Raw genomic sequence first — 17,926 nt, 5'->3', positions numbered from 1 at the left:
GAGGGGAAGTGAGAGGACGGAGGAGCAATGAAGATGCAGAACGGAGAGGTGCGAACAAAGTACGGTAGACATTAATGACATGAGACCTAGTGTCACTATTCTGGGCAAGTCATTTTATTTAGTTTTGCACATAGTGTATCACAGTACAATATAATTATTATCAAAGGATAATAATTAATTTCATCCAATACACCCAAGGGCAAAAAGGAGTAGGAAGAAGAAAAACTTTTAATACCTGCCCCTTCAACTTAAAAAATATATAGATGTTTGGCACATAAAACCAGTATACAACCACATACAAACAGTACTTGCATTAAAATGCAAGTACTGTTTGTAGGCGATGTGTGGCGACACACAGGTGTAGAGGTGAAAAAAGGAGTAGTTTAAGTTAAATCGATTTTCCGACATATTTCCTGAGCACAAACAAATTGAATGTTTGCGCGCAAAAAAATGACTAAGGAAGACAAAAGGCATTCTTTATCAGGGGTTGACAAAACTGACCAACGCTAAGGTTTTGGCCTTCTTTTTTCGTGCAAAACTTCAAATTGTATGCACTGTGACTCGCACTGTATGTCTCAAGACAGTGAAGCTTGAACTTTTCAACAGACTTGATCACTGGAAAAACCTTTCTAATCAACCTAAGCTTGTTATTGTTGAATCTCCCATTCCTTATGGATAGGTGATGTGCCCTCACCTGATTGGCTAGTCCAGAGAAGAGGGCTCTGGTAATGTTGAGGTAATTGATCGAACCCTCCACTTTGCAGTACATGTCCTTTATCCCTATCAGCTTACACAGAGTGATGATTGCACGGTGGCAATGGAGGCCATAGCCTGAAGAGAAGAGAGAGTTCAGAAGAATGCATGGTGGAGAATGAGGACACACACACACACACACACACACACACACACACACACACACACACACACACACACACACACACACACACACACACACACACACACACACACACACACACACACACACACACACACACACACACACACACACACACACACACACACCTTGACTTTGTTTTTTCATGCGGAGAATTGATCTTTTGGAGGTGGAGTCCAAGTCATGATAAACTGTTGGACAGAAAACGACAGCAATGCCATAGGGTCAAATTCATCACTCAATAAATCGGTTCACAAAATGCACGCATGGAATATTCTCATCACATCTACATAAAGACCACAGATTTTATACATGGACATACAATGCATTGTGCAGAACAATAGACATGTTACCTTCTACTAATTCTGCCTTACTACTACTACTACTGTCAACTTTCAACACTTATCTTATTCGCACTAGCCGATCTCTCTTACGCTTATCAAGTGGATTTTTGTTGTATACCTTCATCAATAGGACAGATTAACAAAATTATGCATATTCTCTTTTGTTTTTGTCCGGTTTCCTATTTCATGAGCGAGTAGAGAGGATCTAAGCATTTTGATCAATACGGGTGTTCTCTTTTGTTAATTTAAGTCCATTTTAAGTCCCTTCAACAAGGATGTTGAAGTACTAGGGTGGAGAGAGGGGGATGTGGGAGTAGTATGGGTGGACAGTGGGAGGAAATGGATGGAGACTGGAGAGAAATAGGGGAGGGAGAGTGAGAGTTGGGAAATGCACACAAAATGAGTAGAGTGCAGTGCAGTAGGAAAGTGAAAAGGAACATCAACACATACAAACAAATATGTACGATATGTCACAAGAAAAGAACATTTGCTATGCCTCCAGCTTGGCTTTGGAAGCATATTGTTTGTTACAGTATCTCCCAGCCCGAAAATAATGACTTTTCATTGTCTTCTGCATAAAATAACCATAATGGCCATAAACAGTGAAGTGCTTATAGTCCATGTATATCCAAATCCTTGCTCATTCTATTTCTCATAATCACACAAACACAACAGCAACTTACTAGTATGGTCATTGTATCGCTCTATGTAGTACAGGTAGTGCATGGCTCGGTTCTTGGCCTGCACAATGAAATCACACAAGTCAGATTACATACAGTAAGACATCCAACAACTTTGACTAGTAGCAGTATAACTCAAACGAATCCAAGGGCATTATCAAACACCTGGTAGAGAAGCTGTTTATCTAAATACAGAGTATACAGAGTAAAGAGTTTGCTTCAGGAGGCTTTTGTGTCTTACCTTCCTAAGAGCAGTCGTTCTGTCTGTTGCCTTTCCCAGCGCAAAGCCTGTCCCAGTCAAAATATGAGCAGAAGTTAGTTGAGTGCTAAATTATTATAATGATGCTGCCTGTCCAATATCACTCTGTCCAGTGTCCACATATTTGTCCACCAAAGGGTGCTGCAAACACGACACAATTATGTCTCTTGCCTTTCTTTGAACACAATCATTGTCCAGTTGTTGTTCATCACATACCATACCATGTACCGGTTATGAGTGTAGCGCGATACAAGATACACTTTTTGCTATCAGTTATGTTGACTGGCATCATTAGTGCCAGTCAACATCCTCTGGTATGGGCGAGCAAAATGGCATTGTGGTGGTGAATTGTGATTGGTGTAGTTTATACCAACACTGACAAAAAATCATTGTGGAGCCATTTTTGGAAACATTTTCAATCCAAGTACTGTTTTTCTGTGCTTCTTCATAGTTCAAAAGACCTGAGTTGGAGTAGGCTACATATGCATTTCAGAAGAAAGGCTCACCTGCGGCACCGGCGCCATTTCCAACAGCTACCAGGCAGCTAATGGACCGCTTCCTGCCCTCCTTGGCTGTCATGTTGAACACAGTCTTCACCTGAAAAAAACAAGGAACTAAATATGTGTGTGTGTGTGTGTGTGTGTGTGTGTGTGTGTGTGTGTGTGTGTGTGTGTGTGTGTGTATATATGCTTCCCTAAAACTTTGTTCTTAGTCCAAGGTCTCTCTTGAGAAAAATAAGACATTTCTCTCAAGATGACTTGAAGATTAAAATAAATTCTTTCATTTTTCCCCAATCAAAGCAAATTGTCTCCCTTTCTAACGAGCATAGTCATCTAGTCAAACACCTATAATTAGCTGGCATTTCAGCATTTAAAGAAGCTGCATAAATACATGTTAATTTTGTTAATTCTGTCACAACTGCATTTCGTCCTTCCCTGTCTGACAAGGCAGCCAGATTTTTTGATTAATGACTCAATTCAAATTTATTAAAGTGTCAAATCACAACAAGTTGTCTCAAGTTGTCACTACATGTAGAGCAGAAAACCTACAATACTGCCATATAAACACCAGGGGGCAATGTTGATACACCAAAGTTACACCAAAACTGAGAGAATAGTGAAAGCAGGCGGAGAGCAGACAGCAGGAGCAGAACACAGAGGGGAGTAGAGATGGCGCGCGCGCACACACACACACACACACACACACACACACACACACACACACACACACACACACACAGTACATGTTTGTGCACACACACTCAGTAAATGTTTTTAAACGCGTTGTTATAGTCATGCGTGCAACAACACAGATGGAGATGCCTCTCAGCGCCATCACTGTGCACCCGCACACTTCCAAATTTGCCTACTTCAAATGACTCCAAAAAATCAATTAAATTACGCAACACTTAGAGGAGAATGGGTGGGATTAACAGGTTCATGACAAGTTAAATTGTAGTGTAGTCGGTTAAGTTTTAAATTAAGGGCACTCGTGGCACAGTAAACTAGTAAAGCACCGGCCAACCATGCTCATGTTCTGGGGGAAGGAAGCTGGGCAGCTGGGGGTGATATAACGCTGCATGTACTCCTATGGGCTAAGGAGGTGATGCCTGATTGCAGGTGAACAGCAGGGCAGGAGTAGGATGGACTCCCAAATATACAGTATACTAGAATTTCGTGCGCGCTACGCGCGCACTCATCCCAGAGCGACTTTGCCACGCACTATGGGAAGAAATAAATGGCGGGAGTTGACTCCACATGTAGTAACGAATGGGTTATTGGAAATGTACCATTGTTTTGTCCTGAATATTTCCACAGCCTAAGTACTAAAGGATTGTGACTGTGGGACAGACATACAGTCTGACATACAATAGGCTACACGTGTGCACAGTGAATAAACAATGACCTATATGCCCAGAGTTCTTAAATTAACATAGTTGGATTTTAACAGAAAGACAATGCCATAAATCAGTCAAAGTAAGTGACAGACTCAACAGTAGCACACAGCATGCAAGGCAGCGATGCATGCATGCAAACATGTTTGTCCAGCTGAGATTTAGTGTCTCCATCTCTCTGTGGAAGAGGTTGCACATGACCTGTACGGCCACACTGAGGCGCTCCAACACAAACACAGACACAAAACAACACCACGCTGTTTGTCCAGTTGACCCAAATCAACACCAATACCTAGCCTGTTTGTCCAAAACACAGTATCTGCTGGCCACGTGTCTACTTCGCCACAACCTAATGTTAGTAACAAATGTAGGGGAGAGCCGCCAAGGTTGTAACGCTTCACGGTTGTAACATGGACGTTATATCTTGATTGGTCAACGCCACCATGACGCCATCGCGTCAGTATGTGTACAGCAACGTACTCTACGTGGCCAGGAGTTTGAAGTTTGAAGTGTTTACCTTCAAAATGCGTCTAATTTTACACCTGGAGTATATGTGTGGTACAATTTTTGTCTTTGGTGTTGGTGAATAAAAATCCACATGGATGTGTTCATGCTTATGTTCTTCATTAGTTTGCATCGTGTTTAGACGGAATTCACGTTCATTCTGGTCTGTAAGCAACTGCAAAGAAAACTTGCAAAAGCGGGTCATTTGTAACATGTGTTACAAATGGTCCGCTTCCATTCAATGCCATTATATGTAATATTTACATATTTGACATATTGGCCAATATTATATGTTCTGAAATGGTATTGTATCGTGTAGTGTATTCTGAAATTAGTTTAGGGTTGTATAACGTTGTACAACTCAATCAATCAAACGTTTGTTTAATCAATGTATTGCCCCATTGAAAAAAAAGAAATGGCCAAACTGGTACTGGTACACCCGATACTATTTAATATTTCCCTTATGTTTGATACATTTTCTTATCACATCCATGGTATAAAAACAATGCTAAGGAGTTGCTTCAATGAAATGTAATTGCTTTAAGCTGAGAACGATATGTTTAATGGTGTTTTTTAGCGTTGTTACATTTATCATGCATGCCGTTACAATTGATCCGATATGCGCAGCAAATGTAACACTGAAACAGCGTCCACGTTCGGTTGAATAACTCCCGACCTGTTTTATCAAAAAAATAACTTGAAGTGGTTTATGGTAGCTGACATGTGTAGGTCCGTTGCCTGAAAATATTACATGTGTAGCTAAACGGATCTCTGAGTAAAAGAATGAAACGTGCAAAATGTTACATCCTTGGCGGCTCTCCCCTATTAGTTTACTCACAGCACAGCACCGTCACTCCTGTCAGTTATTTCGTCCTAATAACTTGAAGTGGTTTATGGTAGCTGACATGTGTAGGTCCGTTGCCTGGAAATATTACATGTGTAGCTAAAGGGATCTCTGAGTAAAAAAATGGAACGTGCAAAATATGTTCTAAAATTGTATTGTATTGTGTAGTGTATTCTAAAATTAGTTTAGGGTTGTATAACGTTGTACAACTCAATCAATCAAACGTTTGTTTAATCAATGTATTGCCCCATTGAAAAAAAAGAAATGGCCAAACTGGTACACCCGATCCTATTTAATATTTCCCTTATGTTTGATACATTATCTTATCACATCCATGGTATGAAAACAATGCTAAGGAGTTGCTTCAATGAAATGTAATAGCTTTAAGGTGAAAACGATATGTTTAATGGTGTTTTTTAGCGTTGTTACATTTATCATGCATGCCGTTACAATTATTCCGATATGCGCAGCAAATGTAACACTGAAACAGCGTCCACGTTCGGTTTAATAACTCCCGAGCTGTTGTGTGTATTGCGTGGTGAAAAGGCCGTGTGTTTGTGTTGTAAACAACTCATGTTATGTCTGCGCACACTGTATGTTGCTATGGCTGCTGACGTTAGCATGTGTGCTATCAGGCAAAAGCTGAGATAGATATGCAACTACTACTGGGGAAAATGCCATACAAAACACAACACCTAATTTCGGAATGTTATTGTGACCTATTGAGCACAATCAGACCATCATGATTTGCTTGCTGGACCTATAATTAATTTATTAGCATTAAATGTCCACTCGCCCATCCAAAAGAAAAGCAAGATGGCTGCGACAGATTGTGAGCGCGACGGACTACGGAGGCCAGGAGGAGCAGAGCTGGTGACGTAAGAGGCAGGCAGTGTTGCCAGGTTTGCGAATTGTAAGCGAGTTGCAGTGTATGCAAGTAGCGTGGTTAAATTCCTTGTTTCTCGGCGTGTTGTGGCACCCGTTTATCTGCTGGCTCGATCGTGATTTTCATAAAAGTAATATTTGCAGAGTAAATAAGAAACTTGAACGGCTAAAAAATAGGCTATGTCAGTTCGGGGAGGGTGGCGAATTTATTTTGCATATAGAGATGTGTGGTAAAAGTGTGGTTCGGTCGGAGATAGAGCATGAAGAATGAGTATGGGTACACCTTTTCACTTGTATATAAGATATATAGGTGCTATACAGGTGCATCTCAAAATATTACATTTGAATGCATGTTTTGAGAGGCACCTATACATGCATGTCCTTTTGGTGGGGGCTCCTCCTTAGTAGACAAAAACCTGACATCTAAGTCTAAGACACTAACAAGACGTGCTACCATGTGAACGAGATATACATAAGGCTTCAGAGACGTAAAACACAGATTAACAGATTAGGTGCCTTCCATTTTTCAAAATTCAAGATTTTATCTAATATACGGGTCGGGTATATAAGAGGTATAAGAGGTTTTTCTCTTTTTTTCGTAGCAGCAATAACAAGAAATAAAGAAGCAGCAGAAAATTATGTACATTATTCATACAGTAGCACCCTTTGAGGTACTTGATGGTGTTGTGCAGCCTGTGCATGGTTCCTACTTCTAGATATTAACCATCGGTGTGTACACTATGCGCTGTCAATGTGCCTGCTTAGCGTTTCAGAAGATATTGTTCTTCCTGCCCTGCTCATTCATAAACCTGATTATCTCTGGGAAGTATCTATTTCGCAGCCTATCGCCCGTGGCGGCGTGGCCTTGTGGCTACAAAGCCACTTGGCAAGTGGTAGAATCTAAAACAGTCTGTGGTTAGGATGGCTTCATCAACACATACAGTACACACCCACAAACCCACACAGGGATTGCTAAGTGGCTTTCTAGGCATAGAGAAGTTGCCTGTCCCCAGAAGAGGAGGAGACTTTGATGCTTTATTAAAAAGAGAAGCATTTTGGATTCACTAGTTGAATACTTTAGCCCCCAATGGCCTCAACATGGAATTTGATCTAAGACCCTTTCTATGATGGTGGGTAGAGCTCCACGTCCAGCAGCCTATATGGCCTGGACTTATTTCCCTCTCCTGATCTGTTGATGGCTTTTTACTCCTTTATATACGTTTCCTATATGAAAGGGTACTTTAAACCCATGCCCTAAATATTTTGAGAAACCTTTTTTTTAGATCTTTTTACCTTTGTTTCAACAAATAATGTCCATGAGTGTCCTTTTCTGTGTGAGATTGCGTCCACAGGAACTCTTCACACATTAGTCTCCTTGCCATGTGTGGTGTTTAATGTTTAATATTCTGCTGTACTTTTATTGGTCATGTAACCAGGGAATAGGATCTGGGTTGTATACTGTCTATGAGACGATTTTTGTATTCTATACTCTATATGTTTTTAATGTAGGCTTCTCACTGTTTAGCAGTTCTATACATAATTACATATATTTCTATTGACTGACCAATTGCATTTTTATGTCGTTTTTGCATTTTGCATATTGTTCTATATATGATGCACAAATAAAGTTATTGTTGCCAGCAACCAATTACCCACTTTGGGTGTTGGCCTGATTGAGGACACTCCCTGATCCCAATCTTTATAAATATCTGTTGTTACCCCTTGTGTCATACCCTGAAGAAGGCAACTTGTTGCCGAAACGTTGGAAAAATAAATGTTTATGGCATCGTGACTACGAGCTGTGCGGCCTCTTTCCTTTCTTAGTCAAAGTTTGATCTCCTGCGGTCAGCACCTCCCCACTACTGGTGTGCAGACATGCATTCTGTGTGTCTGAGATGTAATTCTGCCTCATGCAAATACAATAATGCTAGCTACTGTGCATATGTCAACGCAAGAGTACACATGCACAAAAACATATTTGGGTCATGTTCAATGAATGAAGTTTTTTTGTCAGGGGCTGTGGAAATACATTATGCCTTGCTGCATTCAACACCCCCCATCCACCACACCCTCACACAGGCGCGCACACACACACACACACACACACACACACACACACACACACACACACACACACACACACACACACACACACACACACACACACACACACACACACACACACACACACACACACACACACACACACACACACACACACACACACACACACACACACACACACACACACACACACACACACACACACACACACACACACACACACACACACACACACACACACACACACACACACACACACACACACACACACACACACACACACACACACACACACACACACACACACACACACACACACACACACCCCTGCACTCCAACCCCTCTTGAGACTGCGGAGAACCTGAGGGAACTCAAGTGCCATGTGAACATTAAAAAAGCTGTTAAAAAAGCGCTACCATGATATAGGTAGTGATAAAAGATAAGAGAAGAGATCTCAGATACAACAACCAGTTGCATTTTATAACCATGTCTGTCCAGACTCATAATAAATATATGTAGTGTAAGGGTAGGGGTTAATTGATTTAATCAATTATAAAACAGAATCAATAAAAGGGGTGACAGTGGATCAGGGGTTGAGTGGCCAGTAGAGAGGTTGGATGGGAACCACAAGGTTCCCAGTTCGATCCCGGGCAACCCCAGAGTTAGTGTCGAAGTGTCCTGGAGCAAGACTCTAAACCCCTAATTGCTCACGATGAGCAGGTTGGTACCTTGCATGGTTTCCTCTGCCATCGGTGTATGAATGTGTGTGTGAATGAATCTATGTAAAGCAGCTTGGATAAAGGCACTATATAAATGCACCATTTACCATTTTATTTATCAATTTTCAGAAAATAGCAAAAGCACACACTGTGGCGTGTGCGTGTACAATACATATAAAATGGGGCTTTATAATCACTAAGCTGATAATCACTAAGCAGATAGCCAAATGCCTGTAACACTGCTATTATTTATGCAGCAGGCAGGAGAACTAGGGAAGACTATCAATGTGTCACACACAAACAAGAAATAAAGACTGCACACACATGGGCGGACCAAGATACTTACAAACAAAAGCAACGCACACACGCAGCCACGCACACAAGAGTTGAAGGAATTTCCTGAGAAGATTTGGCCTCCTCTACCTCTGAATGTATGTGTTGCTTTTGTCTCTTTCTCCCTTTCTTTTTGAGTGGTGCAACCACTCCTACAACCAGCAATGTCTGTGCCTATGCCTGTGCCTATGCCTATGTGGCCATGAGCACGAGTATATGACTTATTTGTACCAGTAGGGGGCGCCAGAAACAGAGAGAGGGATAGTGCTGCTGTGTCGCCTGCTAATGAGAGAGAGAACTCAGTTCACACGGGTGTGATTTTATTTTACTACCTGTGTGAATGATATGAGGCAACGTTTCATATAGTGATATTATGAATTTGTTGAGCTTTGTTGTGTAAAAAAAAACTGTGTTCACATGCTGATTCTACGAGAACATGAGTAAAGCCCTGACAGTAGACAATACATGTTACATCTTCAACGCAACAGTTCAGTGTCCGATCAAATGTGAAATTAGGTCACAATCTTCCCTTTAGTTCCTGAGTTATGGTGTTAAATAATGGTCAGAAAACATTATGATGAAAATATTTTTAACCCATTAGACATTTGTGTGAAATCTTGTCGTAATTAGTTTACACATTCTTGAGTTTTGGTCAAAAAGAGTTTTGTGAGATCACAGTGACATTTCCATTTGGCCACCAAACTCTTCACTATTTTACATTATTATACATGAAATGTGTCAAAATTAGCAGAGAGTCACTTCACACTTTAGCATCCACTTTACAATGACCTTGGCTTACCAAAGAACAAGATTACTATATAGGATTTCCTCACTGGTCAACAAAAACACCTTGAAGACCCTTAAAACAAGGTTCCAGACTTCCCAAAACAAACTGGTCAGGCTACTACTTGGCCTCACTCCCGAAACCACCTCACCCCAGCCCATTTTGACAGGCTGGAATGGCTTAGGGTTGACGACAGAGTACAGCATCTTGCAATGGGTCTGGTCCACAAGATTCGCTACACCACCAAGATACCCATGTACTGTATACCTGTCTAAATACTTCCTTGATGTCAACGAAGTCCACACCCACAACACCAGAGGGAGTTCAATAAACCATGTGCAACCCAGAATCAGCACAAACAAGGTACTTAATTAATTTCACTCCTATGCCACCAAAATGTGGAACACCCTACCAACAGTCATTAAGACATGTGAATCCCTTGACTCCTTCAAAACCGCTCTCAAAGGGCACCTACGGACGGCTGCAATTCGAAACTGGCCCCCTTAAAAAAGTCTGATTCCCCTCCACTTTATATATTTCTTCTCCCATTTTACCTCCCTTTATGATTTCCGTTATATAGAAGTGTATATTTGTACATCTCTAAATGTTCTGATGAATTGAAAAGTGGGAACTCTATTGTAAACAAGTGTAATGCTTTATGGTGTCGTCCACAGTTAAGTTTTTGTACTGAATGGTGCTTGAAATGTACCTAATCTGCATACTGTTAAATTGAAATTGAATAAATACTTCAATCAATCAAACATACATTAGCATACCGGAGACAACAGCTGGGAGGCCATTTAATGCTTTCAACTGCAGATAGATAATTATGCTTGTGGGTTGCGTCTTGTGTGCGTGCACGCGAGTGTAATTTGGCTTCTACTATATTTCCGGAAATGTGGGTCTATGATATGTGCATTTGTGTGAGTGTATACTGTGGCCGTGTGCCTTTGTGTGAGTGTATACTGTGGCCGTGTGCCTTTGTGTGTGTCACTGTGTTGAGTTACATGCAGTCAGCAGACAGCCTGGACAGATCGTCTCTACTGTAGCTCTGAGTAAAGGAACAGCTAATGATTGGTGCTGAGAAGCAACACAGTAAGCATGCACTAAACCACCCAGACAATGAGCCTTTCTTTGGTATACTTGTGCTGCGCGTGTGTGGTGCGCGCGCATGAGTGTGTGTGTGTGTGTATGTGTAAGCAAGCACAAATGAGAGCCAAAGCTCTCACAGAGCGAGAGAGAGAAGATACAGAGGAAATTAAATGATAATTAATTCAGCTACCCTGTGTGTGCGCACACACGTCACACAGTGTTTTTCTGTATGTTGGCTCAACTGAGCCAAAACGAGCCAACACAAAGCCTTTTAACATGATCAATATGCAATGGAGAAATTCCAAAACAGGCTTTATGGAAGAATAGAATGGCTTTTTGTGAATCACATGTTCAAAGAAAGTTTGCAAGTTCAACTCCCGTGAAGTGTCCTAGAGGATGACAGAGAATCACTGTTTTTACTGTTTAATTACTTTAGCATCTCTCTCTGGATATTTTTTTTATCTCAGATGGGCGTACCCGGCGCCCGCGCCCATATAGGAGCCCGATAGCACAGGCATTGGTGGCTTATAATTATTACCATTCATATCTGGATCCTTAGCTGTGAGCATCTTCACAGGGGAGCCTTGGATAACCCTACTCAGCCGCTGTTGTCGGGGTCCCATCATTGAAGTTAGGGGGGTGAGGTTATACCAAAAAAAGCAAACTTCCAAGGTCGGCGTCTCCTGGGACGAGAAGTAATCTCCTCCAACCACGACACTTCATCACCCCTAATGAAATCACAGTCTTATCCAAGTCGCCTCGCTCCCGGGAGTGGAGCCACGGGTGTGACACGCCCCCCATTACCCCCCCCCCTCATTTGCTTCGTCTACTCCTCTCACTGCAGGCTGATCAATATAATAATAATGACACTTCCTTCGTCACCATGCACTCTCTCCGTCCCCAAAATGGTTCGGTCCTCTTTTAGCCCTGGGTCTTCTCTTATTTTGTCTCACTCTGCCTCCCTGACCGATATGTCAGTGCACAAATCACTGACCGGACTGTATGACAACACAGCACTAAATATTTATGGCAACAGTATATTTGACTGCATTTTCCTCAACCTTAAGAAAAAGGCTATGTGGTATGATAATTACTTGCAGAAAGGTCAATTTAAAAAATGTTTCAAATGTTCACCAACCAAAGATTAAGACTTACAAAGACTTCCTTAATGGAGTCCTACATTGGTTTTATACATGGCTTTAACATTTATTTCTGCTACTCTGTCCGACTCTCTGTCCCCCTGTCCGATTCTCTTCCTCTCTGCCTGCTGTGGGATTGGTTTGACAATGTCTAGCAAGTGACTTTGTCCTTGGGAGACAAGCCTTTTATGCCAGTAAGCCGTTTTCATTTCATTAGGGCTGAATTTATAGTGGTGCGCACACGCACGCACAATGTATTTATATAGGAGATGGCACCATAAAAGCACCCGTTGGTTTCCAAGGGAGGCAAATGCCGGTAACACTATTATTTATGCAGCAGGCAGGAGAACTAGGGAAGACTATCAATGTGACACACAAACAAGGAATAAAGACTCGCACACACATAGTCCAAGATAGATTTACAAACAAAATACATGCACACACACACACACACACACACACACACGCACACGCACCTAATTACAGTGTGCTATACAGTGTGAATCAATAACAGTTACTGTAGATTATTAATGGAAAGCCCTGAACAAAGGACTAACAAAAGGGCTTTTAATTGGTAGGTCAATACTGGCTGTTTTACTGTACACAGTGGGGGTGACGGATGGCTCAGTCAGGCGATATACATCGCATACGCTGCGCGCATGAGGACCAGGGTTCAAATCCACCAATTATTAGCAGGCTGGGATACCTAGCCAGGGCTGTGTAAGTCATGGTTGACGACGTTGCAGTCATCAGGCCTTGAGATAAGTGCAGAAGTGAAGGTGCTCTTATTAGATCACCATGTTTCACACCAGCGGTGGTGTCAAGAGGTAGAAATCCAATTAATTTCTCCATAGACATTTTCTAGGAAAATCTTTATATTTAGAGCTTTAAGCCTGGAATCAAGCCACCCTGATTGATCTTGACCATACACAAATCATGCAAATAATTGGAAAATGCAACAAAAAAAAAGTACAAGATTGTGACGGTACAAGATTGTGACGGTACAAGATTGTAGCTTGTCTGGTTTCCAGGCTAACAAGATTTGAGTACATATTTCAAGAATGAAGAAAACTACATTGTGCATTTACCTTTCCATGTGAGTAAGAGAGAGAGAGAGATCATGTCTGCTTGTGTGGCACCTGTATGCGTATGTACATTCAAGCAGACAAATGTGCGCATGTGCAACACACGCACACACACAAACCAGTGCACGAGGGCGATTAACCCCACTAAGTTGACAGGGTCCATTAGAGCTTATTGAATTACTGCAGAATACTAAGAGGAAGGATAAATGCACAGGGTCCACCCCCCCCCCCCCCGACCTTGTCCCTCCTGTATTTTGGACTTGTCATTACAGGTAAACGTTTTCGGGGGAAAATAAAAAGTAAAACAATTGCAGATCTACAAACTCACAATTAATGGGGCTTAAACGGTTAAGAGCTTAATTTGCTGCATCACTTCATGCATCTACTCCCCATCTAGTAGCACTAGAAATGTCACTGCAGTAACAGTCATATTGATATCACTTCCTCCTTGCAGGCTTCCTTCCCCGTCTCTCCACTGACCAAATTAGAAGCTTAATTACATCTGGCGGATCCTGACTCTGTTTACATGGACCCTAACAATCTAATCAAAGAGCTTAATATAGTGTTTCTGGAAGTGGTTGTGGTGGGGAACTACCGCTGTAGAGAAACTGGCCAATACAATTCTCTATGGCCGCGCTCGGGTAGTTCCTGCCCACCACCATGGAGACTTGGGATTTGAATCCTCCATGGTGCCTCCGGCTTTGTCGAACAGTCTAATGAACACATTTGGCCGTGTTCATGGTAGGGAAGCCAGGTGGGGGTGTTCTCTCTCACTGAACTAGCAACTCCCAAGGGGTGTTCAGGGTGCCAGTTCAGCGTCACTCCACCCCGGTGTATTGTAACTCCTCACGGTCAGGTGAAAAGAAGTGTCTGGCTACTTCACATGGAGATGTGCTCATCTACACCCTCCCTAACGAACCGACTAGTAGTGGTCAGCCGTAATAAGGGACTACAGTACTAGGGGAATCCCACTCAATATTTTTCACATCTACACAGACCCATGTGGATACACACAGACAAATATCACACACTGGTGTGCACACAGCCAGCCAGCCAGCCAGCCCACCCGCCCGCTCATCCACACACACACACACACACACACACACACACACACACACACACACACACACACACACACACACAGGAACTGCAAAATTATCAAAGACAGAGTTCAAAACGACTGGGCATGAAGTAAAGTTTTCATACAGAACCCTTCAAGTTAACCTCTGGAAAAATAGATTAAGTAAGGTGACCTAAAGCAATGCCATAACCCCAGGAGTTGAATGGGGGTTACATTTTCTCACATTATGTTTGTCAGTTAGCAAGATATCTCCAAATGTATAATTGGATTTGCATGAAACTTTGTCGAATATTTTGTCTATCGCGGCATAACAACTAAAATCATGAAACCTTCCGCCACAGATTGTCCAAAGATGGGGTGTGGGTACAAATAAAAAATAAGTCGTTTCCAAATGGATACACGCAAAACCATGACATTTGTAGAAATGCTGGCGCTAAATACAGTGCTGCAATATACATGTGGTGTGTGAGCACAATCTTTCTTGCTACCCTGCCTGCAGCAACATCTGGCACATAATCAGTACTGTACATTCTGTTCATTTGTATGTTCTATTTTATTTGGGAGTTCCCTTAATATAACTTGAGCAACACAGATTTCTAAACACAGACCTACAGTAATACAAAATCATGACAACATATCGCATACCATTCAGTCTCAGTTTTGTATGATTGTTTGCAAGATAACCTAAGAACAGATTTAGAGCTTCTATACTGTAGGTTTCATTCTCCACAGAGCATGAATGTGCATACAGTAGCAAGTTTAAATGGTAAATGCCCATTCTATTTTGAGATATATCTGAGTGCAAGTAAAGATTTTGGCACAAATACTGTACTTTTTACTAAACTATAATTATTTGACAGCTTTAGTTACTACAGTAGTTACATTATTAAGCGTTATTTTATACTTTGGCTAGATCTGCTATATACTTTTACTTTGGTACTCGAGTAAAAAAAAAGTATAGGCTTTTACCTGTAACCAAGGGGTAAATCCCCCTCGCTGGAATTGAATCTCACTTACTTTCGTGCAGCCTGCTGTTCCTATTAATGGCCCAGTAGATGTTGTTATAAACCTTTTACTGGTCGCATTATAATCTCAAAAGACAAAAAAGAGTCAATGAGGTTTTGGGCGGACGTAAACCTTTTCATAAACACTCAATTGCATCTTTTTAAATCATCATGTTACGCGTTTAGTAGATTTTGGGTCCTTACAATTAATGACCAAGTAGTGTATGTTTCTAGGCTTTCTACTGGTTCTACCAAGTGAAGACCCACCCTCACTCTGGTGGCATCCAATCATTTCCGTTTGAATTTCGGACCAGATATAGAAAGATGGTGGATTTGAAACCGCTGAAAAATAGGATTCATTTATGGTCTATAGAAACCAATCGTGTAATGCTGTCCATATTTGTCTTTACGGTCTATGCTTGTAACAGAGTAATTTATATTATATGTAAAACTATCTAGGTACTAATTACAAGACCCTCCACAAAGTGGTAGACAGACGGATGGACAGAGACATCCTTAAGAGCGCTGCTGAAAGCTAAAGGTATTATTCAAAGCCTGTATGTGACTTTGAAAACAAGACCCGTGTTCTACAAAAAGGTTTCCTCAAAGCTAACACCAATTACGTTAAGTGTCAGCTGTCTCACTCGCTGTACGAGGATACAAATTGCTGTAGCTTGAGGCTTTTTTTAATGGTCTTAGAAATGGTAATGGTAGAAAATAAATATGGGGGAGCATCCCCCAATGTTTGACTGACTACCTGTGGTGATTTGTAACCTTGGCTGTGACCCTTTCAAATTTCACATTTGGGAGTTGTGCACATTGGAGGAGGTAAGGAGCACTTACCTCAATCACACGGGAGTCAAATTCCTCATAGGTCTCTGTGTGTAGAGAGGCAAAGAAAGAGAAAATAAGAATAAAGGGAGAGACAAAGAAGGAATTGTGGAGTAAAAGAATGGGAGAAGAGACAGGAAATAAAACAAGTTTAGGATTTTAAATATGAAAACACACACACACACACACACACACACACACACACACACGCACACACACACATGGTCCACAAGTAACAAGTTCACAGGTTATTTGACAGAACAGGAAGCTTGATTGTATCCGATGACCTCTGATTGAGGCCAGGTTTTGAGCTTTTGTCTCCAGGTGCTGACATCAATTAACACCAGTCACAGTCAAGTGAGCACTGCGAGAATACACACCGCACACACGAAAGGAGCAAAGCATCCTTGTACATTCCTCTCCCTCACACACACACACACCATCACAGGCAAACATACCTACGTACACATGCATGCACACACCCCCCTGGTGAAAGACTCTCTGGTGAGACATTAGTCCACCATCAGACAGATGGCATCTATAAACAATGACGAACAACCTTGGTACAGTACATCACATTCACTCCTGTGAGTCTGTACTGGAACACAGAGGGGCTTATATTCACACTGAATGGATTGCAGTCACTGATTACACCATGAATATTTTATTAGTAATTTTGCATATATAAAAAGAAAACACACACACACACACACACACACACACACACACACACACGTATGTCATGATCAAGAGAAACCTTCAGTTACCACTAACTTTCTGAAGATGCTAATCATTTTCACTCTGTGTGTGGCTATTAGCACTGGTGTTTGTGAATTGGACTTTTGTGCCTTTTTTGTGCCTTTGTATGACACTTATTTACATATAAACGGCCCAAATGTGAGATTAATGTATGCATATGACCTACTTCAAATATGTTCAAATAGCAATGGAGCAATGAGACACTCTTTGCTTGGTAGTGCAGCTACTGTATGGGCGCATTTCATGTAGTCGTTGGCAGGTGCTTTGAGAAGTACAGTTTATTTATTTTTTCTTACAGGTTGTACAGGTTCAGCGGACACAAAAGCTGCACACTCCTTTTGTCAATAATCACCCAAGAGGCAGTGAGCAAAACAGGAACGAGGGAAAGAAAGAGTATGTTTGAGAGGAGAAGAGAGCGGAAAACATTGTATTAGTGTGTTACTGCAAACATATTGAGTTAACTTGAATAATTATGATGGCAAGAGTTTAAAAGAGATTGCATGAAACAGTCTATTAGTGACAAAACAAAAAGATGAAAGACAATGAACTAAAGAAAGGACCAAACATGAAAGACAAATGAATGACAGAAAGCAAGAAACAGGAAAAGGACCTCTACTTAACCCCAAAATAGATTTTTGCCCCTATCGATTACTCACGCTATGGAGACTTGTATTTATTTTTTGTCGCATTCCTAAGCCAATAATTTGATGACCAGCAGTGGAGACACAAA

General features: G+C 41.4%; 1 protein-coding gene across 1 annotated transcript in view; it reads right to left on the bottom strand.

Moving 5' to 3' along the window:
* Positions 1-17,926, bottom strand: part of LOC308328190 (small ribosomal subunit protein uS5m-like) — a 32,257-nt gene that overhangs the window by 1,318 nt on the left and 13,013 nt on the right. The window contains exons 6-11 of the mRNA XM_080781926.1: positions 16,450-16,484; positions 2,685-2,775; positions 2,161-2,207; positions 1,923-1,980; positions 1,024-1,086; positions 695-831 (exon numbers count right to left, since the gene is read on the bottom strand). Of these exons, the coding sequence (XP_080638052.1) occupies positions 695-831; positions 1,024-1,086; positions 1,923-1,980; positions 2,161-2,207; positions 2,685-2,775; positions 16,450-16,484 (431 nt within the window). The remainder of the gene's footprint in view (positions 1-694; positions 832-1,023; positions 1,087-1,922; positions 1,981-2,160; positions 2,208-2,684; positions 2,776-16,449; positions 16,485-17,926) is intronic.

Source organism: Protomyctophum bolini, assembly GCF_963924005.1.
Source record: "Protomyctophum bolini genome assembly, chromosome: 14".
Classification (NCBI taxonomy): Eukaryota; Metazoa; Chordata; class Actinopteri; order Myctophiformes; family Myctophidae; genus Protomyctophum; species Protomyctophum bolini.
This window is presented reverse-complemented; position numbering and strand designations above follow the sequence as displayed.